At 36.8% G+C, this 15,791-nt stretch overlaps 1 protein-coding gene across 4 annotated transcripts in view; it reads right to left on the minus strand.

Moving 5' to 3' along the window:
• Positions 1–15,791, minus strand: part of COL12A1 (collagen type XII alpha 1 chain) — a 125,303-nt gene that overhangs the window by 66,956 nt on the left and 42,556 nt on the right. For 3 of the 4 annotated variants that reach the window (XM_049895654.1, XM_049895645.1, XM_049895664.1), the window contains exons 15-23: positions 9,323–9,589; positions 8,687–8,879; positions 7,250–7,371; positions 5,326–5,475; positions 5,118–5,237; positions 4,802–4,966; positions 4,066–4,212; positions 1,184–1,323; positions 504–633 (exon numbers count right to left, since the gene is read on the minus strand). In XM_049895654.1, the coding sequence (XP_049751611.1) occupies positions 504–633; positions 1,184–1,323; positions 4,066–4,212; positions 4,802–4,966; positions 5,118–5,237; positions 5,326–5,475; positions 7,250–7,371; positions 8,687–8,879; positions 9,323–9,589 (1,434 nt within the window). The remainder of the gene's footprint in view (positions 1–503; positions 634–1,183; positions 1,324–4,065; positions 4,213–4,801; positions 4,967–5,117; positions 5,238–5,325; positions 5,476–7,249; positions 7,372–8,686; positions 8,880–9,322; positions 9,590–15,791) is intronic. The other variant, XM_049895672.1, reaches the window with a different exon arrangement.

Below are 15,791 nucleotides of genomic sequence, written 5' to 3' on the forward strand. Positions count from 1 at the left end.
AGCCACTGGCAGAACTGAAATAGGTCGTCTCTGCACAGCTCCTCTTCCTACCGTTAGTTTCACTCTCCACATGGTACCTCCTGGTATGTCACTGTTGAAGTGCTTTGGTCATCAGTAAAATGTCATTGTATAGCAACAAGGTAAGGTTTGAAGTATTATCCCTCTGAAAGGGCATATTTGCATTTTAAAAAATATTCTTAAAAACAGAAAGTCTCAAAATGCTAAGAAGTAAATAGCCCTATTAAAAGTATTTTTCCCTATAAGTTATCCATGACCACCTATTCCACCAGTGGGTCGAACGATGGCAGGAGCAGATAGTAAGAGCAGAAAAACACTGATTACTTATGGAACACATGCACAAAAGCCACTCAGGAGATATTTGTTGAATAGACGTTGAGCAAAGAAATGATTTGGAAGGCTGGCAAATATCCCACATGGGCCATCACCACTTTGTCTTGGAAAACAAAACAATGAGACGGATTTTTTTTTTTAATCTGACTTACAGGTTTTCTCTGTGCCCTTCAGAGGCTCACTATACTCATCTTCTACCACAGAATACACATTAACGACATACTCAGTTTCAGGCTTCAGATCTTTCAACACTGTGCTAGTTTCCATTCGGCTCACATAAAACTAAAGGAAAAAATAAATATTAATGAAAACTGACATTATAATAAGTTCACCCTTTTTTCTACTACTGTACTTACAAACTAGTTAACTGCAACGAACCCAGAAACTCTATTTCAATGAGGTCATTGTCTTTTGTTTTGGAAACTACCAGATAACAATGAGATCTTGGACAGTTCACATAATTTATTCTCCCAAATTTTGTTTCTTTATTTGCAGAATGAGTGGATGAAACTAGATCATCTGTAATTTTCCCTTCCAACTCTATGATTCTACTATAAACTCGTGAATAAATCAAGCATCCTCTAATTAAATTTTAATAAAAAGTCATATCGTTATTCTTGCAGCTCTTAGAAACCCATAAGAATGTAAGCAAGTCTCTTTCTCTTTAATTAAACCCAAATGGAAATACATGCCTAGCAAGGATTAGAAGACACCATTCTTGACTCAGCTCTGTCCATTCCTACATCCTTCTTGCCCTTCACCCTTTTCATAGCCCTAATGAGGACCCAATTTCAACATCAGGAAGAATAGGATGTAGGCGTTGTCTACTCACTTCTTGACGTTTCCCACCAGAAACTGGGTAATATTCCACCTTATATCTATCCACACTGTCAGAAGGAGGTGTCCAGCTCACTCTAAAGGAACGATGAGTTCGCTCAGAAATAACTAGGTTAGAAGGTGCTTCCAAGTCACCTAAACACAGAAATAAAGTGCATACCTTTTTTCATTATTTTAATGACATGATGTAATTTGAAATTTGATTGAAACAGCATTACTCTTCAAGTTCCAAGATTTTACACATTTTCTTTCACATAATAAGTTGGTACAATAAATCAGTATTTGGCCCCACTGCCCATAAGACATCTCTGAATGGATTTCCAAACGGTTTTGCAAACTCAGAAAATTCAAAACTGAGCTCAATGTCTTTCCTTTAAAATTTGACCCCCTTCTTCTTTGTGGAAGGAGCCCTGGTGGCACAGAGGTTAAGCACTCAGTTGCTAACCAAAAGGTCAGCTGTTCAAACCCACCAGCTGCTCTGTGGAAGAAAGATGTAGCAGTCTGCTTCCATAAAGATTCCAGCCTTGGAAATCCTATGGGGGCAGTTCTACTCTGTCCTGTAGGGTTGCTATGAGTCAGAACTAACTCAACGGCAATGAGTATAGTGTGCTTCTTTGTGGTACCACCAGTTTGACTCAAAATCCCTGAATCATCCTTGGATACTCCCTCTTCTCTCTAACCTTGTACATGTAAATAATCAATAAATGTGTATTTGATTCCTACAATTCAATTTCTCCACTGCCTCTATTACCGTAGCACCACACAAGTCAACTGTCTTTGTTATCATTTTGATTATTTATCTTCATGTCTTATCTCCTTAAGTAAAGGTTATGCTCTATGAGAACTGAATTGGTTTCTCATCCATGTTTAGTTCTCCTCCAAGACCTAATTCCGTGGCAAGAGAAGCTAAGGTTGAGAGAGTGAAAACAAAGTAGTATTTTGAAATTTGGAAATATTTTACTGGCAGTGAGTGTGCTCTCTGTGGGTAGGTATGGGTGAAATAACTAATACAGAACAATATCTGGAATAGATATTGATAAAAATAGAAATACTAAGCTCAATATAACCATTAGGAAGATGTCCTAAAGAATAGTTTGAAGAGTAAGGAATTAATCCAATGACTATGTAAACCCTGGTGGCATAGTGGTTAAGTGCTACGGCTGCTAACCAAAGGGTTGGCAGTTCAAATCCGCCAGGCACTCCTTGGAAACTCTATGGGGCAGTTCTACTCTGTCCTACAGGGTCGCTATGAGTCAGAATCAACTCAACAGCACTGGGGGTTATGTATTACAGATCACAAATCTAGTTTTCTCTTTTGTGCATGGCAATTCATTCTCATATAAGCTCTTTTTACTTTATTTGTAAGCCAAAACTGAGGAAAGCATTTCCATTCTTAGTATCCTAGCCTTTATTATATTTGGGTCACAATCAAGCCTACAGACTTATCAAGCAATCTTACTGTCTGGGAAACTAGTATGAATGCAACTATTTCATAGTTGATTAAAAAAAAATAAAGGAAAAGAGATAAAAGATGTTTTTATCCCTACTCAAAGTTTTCTCCAACTGAATAAAGCTACAACTCTCTCAGCTAATTCAGAGCCAGAAGCTACAAACTCTGGCTGCCTGGCTTGTCTAGTTCTCTAGGGAAAAGGTCAGTCTGTTGTTCAAATTCCAAAAAGAAAATCTCTGAATGTTTGGAGAGAGAAACTTAAGAAGGAATGGCCAAATAAATGTATCCCCAGGACCCAAAGCACCTGAACCGTTCCTACCACATTATTTGTTAAACTCATTCCAACTTTTCCAAAATCAGACTTATTCTAAAACCTAATAAACAGATAAACTAATGGAAGATAGCTTTTATCATAATATACATGTACTTAAAAGGTATTTTTCTCACGTAATAAGGACCATCATTTTTATCATTAATTTCTCAAAAGTCTTCAGTTTTGGTGCTTACCATGTTTTGTCCTATGATCTCAAAGAATAATAATCCCAAAGCACCATTCATTGTCACTACAAGTCCAGTTCTATAATTTATTACCAAATTTTAATTCTTTATCCAAAGCTATATTTTTCAAAGATCCCTAAAAACATCTTTAACCATCTGACCCTGAATAAGTAACTTAACTTTTCTCAATCTTAATTTCTCCACTGGTAAAGGGAGATTATGTACTTGCTAAAAGTCCAAATTCTAAAATTGTCATTTCTGTTCATATTTAGGGATTGCGAGTGTAAAGTATCAAATTGTATCATCTATACTTGAGGCAAGAAAAATCAGACATAAGACCCTCTCTGATTCCAGCTCCTATTAAAAAATTGAAAAAAGGTACCAAAGTTTATAAAACAATAATAACTTAGTGATTTGAGAGTAAAGATGCTTCACAAGAAGTAGATATATATCAGAAAATAAAGCATCTCTCTCTCTTTCTCTCTCTCTCCTCTCTTTCTCGCTCTTCTCTCTCTCTCTCTTTCCCCCATTTATATATAAAAGTGAGTAGGGGTGTGTGTGTGTGTGTGTGTGTGTGTGTGTGTGGTGCAGGAACATGTAAACTAAATGTATTCTCAAGCAACAAGTCATTTCTCTAGTTTGGTGCTATCCCGAGAAATAAATCAGGGAAAAAAACTCAGTGTCTTAACCAGTGGTTCTCAACTGAGGACAATTTTGATCCCCTCCTCCAGGGGACATTTATCAACATCTGAAGATATTTATAGTTGCTACAATCCCAGGAGGTGCTACTGGAATCCAGTGGGTAGAGGTCAGACGTGCTGCCAAACATTTTACAATGCAGAGGCCAGCTCCCCTTCCTCCACCCACAAAAAATGATCTGGTCCAAAATATCAACAGTTGAAGGATGAAAAGCTCTAGGCTAAACATACCTGGCCCTTTGACACTGTTACACAAGTTAATGGTGAGGTCATCCACGATCCTGGAGAGTGACTCAAAATCGGCCACATTGTACGCATGAGTATCGTCGGGATCAGTTGCAATGATCTTTAACTCGACTTCATCAGCATTTTTAATACCTTGAAATACGGACATATACAAATTAAAGCAATTCTCAGGAAAAAATTAATAGGCTGAAACAAATGTTTTAGGGACTACGCTTATATATTCCATATTAACTGAAACATATATAAAATTTTCCTCAATAATGAAATGATTATTCTTCCTTGGTTATAAAATACAAATAAAAAAAGATACTAACAGAAGGCTACTTTCTAAATTAACTTCTAAATGTTCTAGTACCAATTTCCCACTCAAAAAAAAAAAGCATATTTGCAGTGTTATTCCAGGAAAGTAAAATACTGGATATTAAAAATGAGCATAGTGCTATGGAAAACATAAGAGAAATTTTCCTGAATCCTATTAATAGCACATTTTTCCTTTTAATCCATTAGTTTTCATCCAAGAAACCATACAGTTTTCTCTCATTACAAGGAGAAAAGAAAAGGAATTAACTTCCGGGCATATTGTTTTGACAAATTATGTGATAGGAAAAATGGGGGGGGAGGGAGAGGAGGAAGTTCATGCTTTGAATAATATTTTTAAGTACAAAAGTATCCTCAGCACATCTGTAATGCCGGGGGCATTGCCACACTTTTCAATCCTTACCAACAGCAAACAGCTCCACTCCTTCATCCCTGAGCTTCTTTGAAGGTGCCTCTACGTCATCTTGTGATTTTCCATCAGTGATGAGAACACCAATTTTGCGAGCTCGAGGCCTCATGCCAGCTTGGGTCTTGAAGCTCTGTTGGCGAATGAAGTTCAAAGCCATGCCTAGTGGGATTTTAAAAAGAGAATGTCACATCACTAGTCAGCCACATGCTTTGACCAAAAGCAGGAGCTGAAAGAGCACCAACCAACCAAAACCAAACCCACTGCCATTGAGTGATTCCGACTCATAGCGACCCAGCCCATCCTTATTCACCTGTGAGAGTGTTGCCTCCTTTGTATGGTAAGTTCGCCACAGCTTGCAGCAAGCTCTGCTTGTCTCTGTGAGCATTTAACTGCCACTCAGTTCTGGGGTCTCCACTATACTGAGCAAGGGCTAAAAAAAAACACCATTGGCATTAGCATGTATAAAAGACATGGTCATAGCAAAAATGACCAATGTCTTCAATATTGTCAGAACCTACCAATTTGTACTCTTTTGGGCCCAATCTCAAAGACTTCCACAATACGAGAAATGAAACTCCTCACAGTTCTAAAGTTTGCCCGGCCAATGCTCCACGATCCATCCACCAGTAACACAATGTCTGCTTCAGCTCTGGTGAGGCACTCCATCCCTGACACAGCAATCGTGAGACAGGACAGACAGGGTGAGGAGCAAATTGTTGGCAGGGCTACTTTCTAGCTACTCTTCCACCACCCTGTTCCCACCCCCCGACCCCTGTACCCTCAATACTCAGTGTTGACTAGTGTTTCAGTTCTGTAGCTCAGTGATTTGGAGCACAAGATTTTAAAAATATGCCCATATGGTTTATTAACCTCAAACAACAGTCATATGAATTATCGATTCCTCCAGTGATTATTTCAGTGGCAAATCTTTCCTTCGTCTTTGACTATATTCCCTGGCCACAGTCACAGAACCTGGAGACTTGAATTAAACCATCATTACAAATTAGAATGGGCTCACAAACCCAAGAGCTGCAAAATAAGTGAGAGTCTGACTATAAGTCATTTATAATTTTAATAAAATTTTAACATGATCTAAAGATTAGTGTTGTGTTTTTCTGCAATCCTAAATAGTCATTAGCTGGCAAGTATAAGGTTGACTAATTAAAACATATAAACTAGAAAATGTTTTAGGGAGTCAAAAATACTCTTTTAAATAATTGAACTGTTATAGATATTACGGAGGATTAAATACATGACCTAAAATTGAACTTTTGAAGTAAAGATGAACTGTTAAAATCTGATGCAGTATTATACCGTATTAAACTGTTTAACTTTATCATCTACTATGTATAGCAACCAGGTAAATACATATAGTGAAGTTCGCACATTTAAAAAATCAAGAGAGAAGGAACACAATTTAGGAAAAAAGTATGCAAACAAATACACAAGTTGAAAAATATAGACACAAAATATAGACACAAACAAGCACAAACATTGACACAAAGCTAGAATGCTTTGGAAAGAGAGAATAATCCCAATATCCTCAGTGCATAAGCTACAAAATAAAAATATAAGGCAGTTAATATCATCATATGAGAAACAATGGAACATTAATGCAAAACAGCAAGATTTAACTCTTTCATTTCTTTTATCCATATCCATTTTTAAAAATGCTCTTTTTCAGAAGTTCATGTTACCAGCTACAAGTTTTCCAACTTTTTGGCCATGTTAGTATCTGATCTTTAGATTATGGAAACAAAAAACTCATTAACAAAACTTAAATGGTACTCATCATACTAAAAAGTTGTCATTTGTGTATTATGTACCAACTCAGGACTGAGGATTTCCAAACACTATCCAAGCCCCTAAACCTTTCAAGGCTGCTTCTCCTTTGCCTAGATCTATTCATTTTTATCAAATGATGAAAAATATTTAGAAGTAAACTTTGTCCACCGCTTCCACCAAGAATGTTAAAAACCAGCTTCACATCCATCGAGCCTGTAATCATAGCAGAAGCAGAGAATCTAAGGGGCTTATATTACTATTTAGCATCTCAAACCATGGTTTTCCATCTATTTATGTAATCTAAGTCTGCTTATTCAGCACAAATAAGTCATTCCCACAGTGACTTTTATGAAAGAAAACCGTATTTTAGTCACCGAAAAGATAAGACGCACATTATCTACCGTTAGTAAAAGCTCATCTGTAAACCACACGGTACTATGTAACTAATGCCATGCTGACAAAATGAAGCCAGAAAAGCACTGTCAAAATTATGCTTCACTGCGTGTTTGAAGAAGTTTTCTTTTAAAATATGTAAATAATTTAAATAAACTTTAATTTTCACAGTCACTTTTTATTGTATAACTAACCTAAAAGTTGACATTTGAAGTACTCTCATAATCTTGAATTTTCCTAGGAGAATGTAATTCAATTTCTTACCAGAGGATAAAACTGGCATTACAGTTGTGTCGGAAAGGGTTGTCATTTCTTGTCCAACGAGTGGTGAACTTTCTCCTCCATCAAACATCCCAAAAACATTTACTTTATAGGTGGTACCTGCCCTAAAATGTTAAAATATATAGTCTGAATGTTTAATTAGCTCAAGTGGCAGCATGTTTTGCTTTGTTAAAGACATCTGTCTTGATTTACTAGCTTTCACTCAGGGAGTTATAAGGTGCGGTATTATAAAAGAAGAATCTAATTCCCACCCTGTTCTAGTCTATGCTTACTGTGTGAGGTACCAAGGGATGGATACGGCATTCCGGAGAATACTATGGGCTCCCAGCACCAGTTCCCGTCTTGCCTTCCGGATGCAGTGCCCCTGCAGTGCTGCTGAGTACCTCGGGGAAGGATCAGGCTCCCTACCCTAACTGCTTCTAAAGCAATGGGCTTTAAGAAAATAACGCAAATGTTGTACCGTGCAGACTAACTCAAGTCACTAAGCACAATGCCTGGCACATAGTAAGCTCAATAAATTTTATCCTTCTCTGCCCCCTGGTAAGTAGCCCTGGTGGCACAGTGGTTGAGCACTCAGCTGCTAAACACAAAGGTTGGCGGTTCAAACCCACCAGCCACTCTGAGGGAGAAAGATGTGGCGGTCTACTTTTGTAAAGATTTATACTCTTGGAAACCCTATGGGGCAGTTCTACTCTGTCCTGTAGGATCGCTATGAGTTAAATTCAACTCGACAGCAATGGGTTTGGTTTTTTGGTTTTGGTTTTACCCCTGGTAAAACAAAATTGCAAGCATTTATATAGATTTTAATATTGTCGAATGAATGGTTGAACAAACTTCCCAAAATGCGACGCACAGTTATCCATTTTTTCTGCAGTAGAGAATGTAGGGTGCTTTTCAAACTCAAATGTCACTGTTTTCCACTGCACAGGCTGAAGCTCACCCTTACTTCCCTCTGCCCCCCTCCAGCCCCGCCAACTGGCACCAAGTACAAAGTTCTGCTCTCTCTTCCATGCCTCACACTGGAGGAGGATTCGCGCTGAGGTTTTCAGTGTGAGTCACCTGGGACTTTCTAGAAGGTATAGCGACTCCCACATTACCACATGGCTGGCTAGGAGCATGTTTTTCCTTAAATCATAGACTATGGGTGTTAATTTTTTAATTGCAGGGTATTATTGAAAAGAGGCCATTCTTGATCTTTTAAAAGTATTGTTAAAACATTACGAAAATTTTTACTCATTTCAAATTTCTGCTGTTATATCTAAATCCTAATCTCAACTTCACCAAGCTTAAGAAAATAACTTCAGCTGATTTTAAATATTTTGTTGGCAAACAGACATAGGAATGATTCATATGTAAGGCCTACTAATTTATATAAGTTATTCACTGGTGTAACACAATTTGAATATAGTTAATTCCTACCTAAGTTCCTCCAAAACAACCGTGTTGTCGTAAGGTCCAACCACTAACTCTCCCAGGCGTCTGTCATCCCCCGTAGGGTGGAAAGTGACTTTATAACCTTTCACTTCCCCAGGGGCAGGCTCCCAAGTCACTCGGAAGCTTGACATTGTTGGGTCAGATGTTTTGAGGTTTCTGGGTGACTTAAATCGAGAAGCTGTAAAGGTAAAAAAAGTTATCCCAGTGATTGGTTTTTAGGGTTTCTTATTAGCCCCTGTAATAATAAATCTAAATAGAAATAACTCTGTGATACATGCAGGATTCATCACAAATATAATACTTCAAAATGTATATCTATAAGTGCTAAGTCTGGCACAAGATGTCATACCTAATAAAATTCTGATAACAAAGTGCCCCCCAAATGGAAGTGCAAGTAATTCTCATAATTCAGGCAATCAGAATAGCCTAAGAAGATTATTACATAGAATCACATTTACTAGAAACTGGATTGGTAAAAATAATGTGCTAATTAAGTTATAATTTAATAATTATAACTTAATTTATTACAGAATCAGGTTTAAACATTTTCAAATAAAGTAGATGTAATATATTAAAATCTTACTTTAGAACATTACACCCTTTAAAAAAATTATGTTGTACCTGTTGTTCCTGAGCCTTGCCTAAGCTTTCCTTCTCCTGTCTTGTAAATTGGAAGAACCGTGATGTCATAGGTGGTCTGAGGCTGAAGTCGCTTTAACACTGTTGAGGTGACTGTGGGTGGAACTTTAGCAACCATTTGTTTCCCTCCCCCACGGGGGCGATATATGACACGATAGTTCACCACTTTCCCAGGTGCTGGCTTCCAGGTAACTCTCATTGTGTTTTCTGTTTCTTCATCTACTTTCAAGGTTTTGGATTCTTGGGATACTGTGAGATAAAAGGAAAATTAAAATATATACCCTATTGAAATTAAATATATATGTCCACTTCCTCGTTTCTGTGAAAGAAATTATCCGTGGTTTCTTAAGTTTGTACGCTGTTCTCTTGCTTAGCGTTGTAATTTCTCATAAATTCACGACCACACATGAGCCTAATCTCAGCAAGATCTGACTAAGATGTTTTCTCTTTATCTGGCAAATAACTAAAAAAAAATGGAAGTTCAAATTGCAGGAATTCCCTATTTGCATTCTAGACACTTTAGAAAAGAAAATATTCATTTCTGGAGACGAGCTTGTAGAAATTTTATAATATTTCTATCTGTAAAGAATTCTTCTACCAACAATGTAGTTGAGAATACTAAAAGCTGTGACTACAAGGTTAGAAATTCTAATTGGACCTTTTCAGAAAAAGCTGTGATCCATAAATGACTAGTCAGAGTGACTATGGCTAATACTATTCCTCGAAACTGTCATGTACATGTAAGACAATGGCCAGGAAGGAATAGAAAACTCTGAGATATAAAAATATCTCAAGGGCTTTAAAGATAAATCGGCATAAGCTGAGAATTTCAGGAAGTACTATATATGTGGATAGTGTTTGAATAGTATATAATCAATATTATTGATTAGAATACCTTTGACTAATATTTCACAATTATTAAGTAGTAAAATATCAGAAACAGGTCACCAAACATCCACAAATGTCCAACAGCATCCTTTTCTTTACACATCATCAGAGTTTATAAGCTGGATCATTGCATTCAGTTCAATAATCTTAGCATTCAATAGGTCGTATTTCTCTATAGAAAGAAACTAAGCTAAAGGAAACATTGCAAAGAATCTTTCCTGATTTCAAAAGGAATTTTCAAGTTCAAAATGGATAAAGATCACCTTAAAGAACTAAAAAGCAGGCAAAAATAAGAAACATTTTAAGACATTGGACACTGACTGATATGGATTGAGTTATGCTGCCCCCCAAAATATGTGTTGTAAATCCTAACCTCTATGCCCATTACAATAGTCCCATTTGGGAATGGGTTGTTTTTGTTATGTTAATGAGACTGGATTAGTATAGAGTGTATCTTAAGTCAATCTCTTTTGAGATATAAAAGAGATTAAATGCAACCTAGAAGGAGAGATGTGGGAAGAGAGATGCCAAGCCACGTGAAGACTACCCAGGAGCAGAAGCTCAAAGAGACAGGGACCTTCCTCCAGAGCTGACAGAGTGAGAAAGCCTTCCCCTAGAGCTGGCACCCTAAATTCAGACTTCTAGCCTCCTAAACTGTGAGAAAATAAATTTGTTTGTTAAAGCCACCCACTTTTGGTATTTCTGTTACAGCAGCACTATATAACTAAGACAAGATCAAGCAGCACAAGACAATGAGAAACAAATGCTGTGAGCCATATGATTGCCCCAGCCTATAACTTAGAGAAAGTTTTCAGGCCCCAGAGCAGGAAAGAGGAAATCCAGACAGAGCCCAGCGGTCTCCCTGAGCTGAGGAGATGGTGTTGTAAAGTCCGGGAAGTCCAAGGCAATTGGAGCTTTCAGGGCAGGGTACTGCAGAGGAGAGACTGTCACAGTGAAAAAGCTCCAAAAATCTGCTGAAGTCCCCCTTGGGTCGTCAGCTGAGTACTACTCAGTGTATGCATGCAAAGAAACTAGGCCAGGGAAAGAATTACATGAAAAGAGCATAGGGAATAGTTCCTGGAGCTCGCACAGGGTCAGAAATATTGATGTTAGTCAGAGTGGAAAACCTAATAATTTTCAGGGCATCATTTAGAATATTCATGAGGGTATTCCCTCAGAAAAGGGACATTAGCCCTGTACTAAAGATTGTTCTGGTCTTGCCTATCAGATCTTTAAAGCAAACTTCATAAAATCATATTGTGTCCAAGTAACTTAATTGCATCCCAGAACAAAGCTCCAGAACATTTATAGGAATATAAAAATACCCTGCACCCAACAAAGTAAAATTCACAATAACTGGCATCTATAAAATGTATCAGGCAGGCATGCAAAGAAGGAGAAAAAGAACACCCATAATGAGAAGAAAAATCAATCAGTGATAGAATTAGTCAAAAGGAACATTAACAGTTATTATGACTATATTTGATATGCTAAACAAGGTAAAAGAAAGATGAAGCATGTTAAGCAGAGACATGGAACATATACAAAAAGACCAAGTCAAACTTCTAGAGGTGAAAGTACAGTGTCTAAATGCACAGGATTAACAGCAGAAAAAAAAAAGACTGGTAAATTTGTAGACATAACAATAGAAACTATCCAAAATGAAGCACAAAGAGAATAAAAAACTCAAAAATAATAATAATAATAATAAACTGAGCATCAATGAGCTGTGTGTTGGCTTCAAGCAGACTAATACACATGTAATTGGTGTCCCTGGTGGTAGTGGTGGTGGGAGGAGGTGGAGGTAAAAAACATTAGAAGAAATAATAACCTAATTTTTTTTTTTAATTTTTATAAAAACTATAAACCCACAGATCCAAGAAACTCCATGAACCTCAAGCATAAGAAACATGAAAAAAGCTACACCGAGGCACACCATAATCAAATACTTTAAAATCAGTGATAAAAAAGAAAATCTAAAAAGCAAACCAAAAAAGGCATCATGTATAGAGTAGAAGATAAGAATGAAAAAATTAGTTAAGAAATTCAAAATATGGTTATGAATTATGTTTCTAAGTAAGAAACGTAAATGTCTAATTTCAACCAAGAGTTAATTGGTGGAGCAATTTTTTTTAATTTTAATGTTTAACAAAACTAAGAAAACTTTCAGCCAAATTTATTACTTTCTAGAAATATTAAAATTTATTCAGATTAACTCTCAATTCTCTATTACTATCCTCCAGATAAGTAGACTATTTACATATATTTCCAAAGAAAAAACATATACACCTTACCTGGGGTTTTAAAAATAGTATAGAGAAGAATTTGTTTTATTTGGATTATTGTCACTACCAATTTTCACAAATATTTAATAAATAAATTACTTTTCTAGTGATAAAATGACTTCTGATCTCTTATTTTCATCTCTGGAATTTTCATTCAAAAGGATCAGACCAATTTCATAGAACTCTGAGTTTAAGAAAAATGCTAACCTGGAATCTTATGAATGTTGCACTGAAAAGAAGCCTATGTTCCCAAAAGAATGGAATTCCCAGACTTTAAAATATTTCCAAATTTAAATATATTAATAACAGCCAAAGATTGTACCTCATCCCTTGAGATGCCTCAATGATCTCAATCATATCCCTGCCTTTTAATTAATTCTTCAAAATAAAGTAATTAAAGTTTTAATGGGAAACTTTGGATTTCAGGAAGAAAACAAAGCAAAAAGCCTTATTGGCTTCCCATAGCTAAAAAGCAAGACAAGATTTTTGGCTTCATTCATAGGTATGCCACATGATATAAAATGCTATAACATCCTTCCACATTGTAAGTTCTTTTCCTGTTTTAGCAACTCTCACAAGACACTTTCAAACACCCACTGCACCATAAATTAGAGGAAAACCCAGTAAAACCCAAATTAGAGGAGAAATATAAAATTTCCCATCTCCTGGCTTTCTAGCCACAATTCATGGTTTTCATCATAGCAACAGTCTACATACCTGAGTTTCAGGTAAAAGCAACCCTGAAAATATTTCTAAAATGTCTCCTTGGAAACATATCAGAAAATCTGAGAACGTAACCCAGTAACTCTGCTGAGTTATCCATACCTTAGGATTCATCCATCACCTAAACACCAAGCCTGACCCAGATTTCTGGAACTACTCTCAGAACTTCTTTACTTTCCTCAATGAGAACCAAAGTAAAACAAAACAACAAAATGGTAGTAGAACAAAGAAGGTGTATGTCTTGTCCCTTATTTATTTAGAAGTTTAAGCAGTTTTCATACGCAACTCCAAAAAAAAAAAAAGAAATGAACATGTCAATCCTGACAAGTCTGCTCCTGGTTCAAAAGAGGCTTTTCAATTCATTAACTTTTAAGTCAATCAATCAGCCAAAAAATATCTGAAAATTTCTTAGATGCTCAGCTTCCAAGAGATGAAAGTTTGAGTTTTCTGCTAACATATATGTTTTTGGCTAAAACACATCTCTCGTGGAGATTTTCAATCCCAAATAATTATCTGAAAGTTCAAGTATTTTGGAAGAAGATACATGGAGGAGAATTTTTGGAAAAACATACATAATTTCTCAAAAACTTCAGTTGTATCTTTACTTCTGTAAAATAAATTAACTACATGTCCCATATGTGGTCTAAGTTTACAAACATGCCTTCTCTTTGCAAGTTAACTTCTGCCACAAATAGGGAAGTCTTAAATAGAGAAGTTTTTAAACACCTAGCAAATATATTATAGACACAAGATTCCATTTTACTACCATTGAAACGAATCATGTGAATATCTGATAAATATGTCTTCTCAAAAATTTAAATTTCCTGTAAAGAGTTTAGCAGTTTCTGGGAGGCTCAATAAGTTAAACATTCGACTACTAACCAAAAGGTCAGCTATTCAAACCTATTTACAGTTGCCTCAGAAAAAAGACCTGGCTATCAGTTTCTGAAAGGTCACAGCCTTGAAAACCCTATGGAGTACAGTTCTACTCTGCAAATGTGGGGTTGCCATGAGTTTATTATTTTTTTGATTTAGTTCATTTTGATATAAATTTAAGATTGATGTTGTCGTTAGGTGCCGTCGAGTCAGCTCCGACTCACAGCTACCCTGTGTACAATAGAATGAAACACTGCCAGGTCCTGCATCATCTTCACAGTTGTTGCTATGCTTGAGCCCATTGTTGCAGCCACTGTGTCAATCCATCTCATTGAGGATCTTCCTCTTTGTCACTGACCCTCTACGTTACCGAGCGTGATGTCCTTCTGCAGAGACTGATCCCTCCTGACAACATGTCCAAAGTATGTGAGAAGCAGTCTCACCATCCTTGCTTCCAAGGAGCGTTCTGGTTGTACTTCTTCCAAGACAAGTTTGTTCATTCTTTTGGCAGTCCATGGTACATTCAATAATCTTCACCAACACCACAATTCAAAGGCGCCAATTCTTCTTCTGTCTTCTTTGTTCATTGTCAAGCTTTTGAATACATATGAGACAATTGAAAACATCATGGCTTGGGTCAGGCACACCTTAATCCTCAATGTGACATCTTTGCTTTTTAACACTTTCAAAAGATCTCTTGCAGCCAATTTGCGAATGCAATGCATCTTTTGATTTCTTGACTACTGTTTCTGTGGGTGTTGATTGTGGAAACAAGTAAAATGAAATCCCTGACAATATCAATCTTTTCTCCATTTATCATGATTTTGCTTATTGGTCTAGTTGTGAGGATTTTTGTTTTCTTTATATTGAAGTATAATCCATACTGAAGGCTATGGTCTTTGATCTTCATCAGTCAGTGCTTCAAGTCTTCTTCATTTTCAGCAAGAAAGGTTGTGTCATCTGCATAACACAGGTTATTAATGAGCCTTCCTCCAATCCTGATGCCCTGTTCTTCATACAGCCAAGGTTCTTGGGTTATTTGCTCAGCATACAGATTGAATAGCTATGGTGAAAGGATACAACTTTGACACACACCTTTCCTGACTTTAAACCATGCAGTATCCCCTTGTTCTGTTCAAATGACTGCCCCTTGATCCATGTACAGATTCCTCATGAGCACAACTAAGTGTCCTGGAATTCCTATTCTCTGCAATGTTATCCATAATTTGTTATGGTCCACAGAGTCAAATGCCTTATCATAGTAAAGTACAGGTAGACAACTTTGTGGTAGTCTCTGCTTTCAGCCAGGATCCATCTGACATCAGCAATGGTATCCCTGGTTCCATGTCGTCTTCTAAATCCAGCTTGAATTTCTGGCTGTTCCCTGTTGATACACTGCTGCAGCCGCTTTTGAATGACCTTCAGCTAAATTTTGCTTGCATGTGATATCAATGATATTGTTAGATAATTTCTGCATTCCATTGGATCATCTTTCTTTGGGATGGGACAAATATGGATCTCTTCCAGTCAGTTGGCCAGGTAGCTCTCTTCCAAATTTCTTAACATGAACAAGTGAGTGCTTCTAGCATTGTATCCATTTGTTGAAACACCTCAATTGGTATTCTGTCATTTTCCGAAGCCTAGTTTTTTATCAATGACTTCGGTGCCTCTTGAACTTC

The sequence above is a fragment of the Elephas maximus genome, chromosome 1 (genome assembly GCF_024166365.1).
Source record: "Elephas maximus indicus isolate mEleMax1 chromosome 1, mEleMax1 primary haplotype, whole genome shotgun sequence".
In the NCBI taxonomy this organism is placed as follows: domain Eukaryota; kingdom Metazoa; phylum Chordata; class Mammalia; order Proboscidea; family Elephantidae; genus Elephas; species Elephas maximus.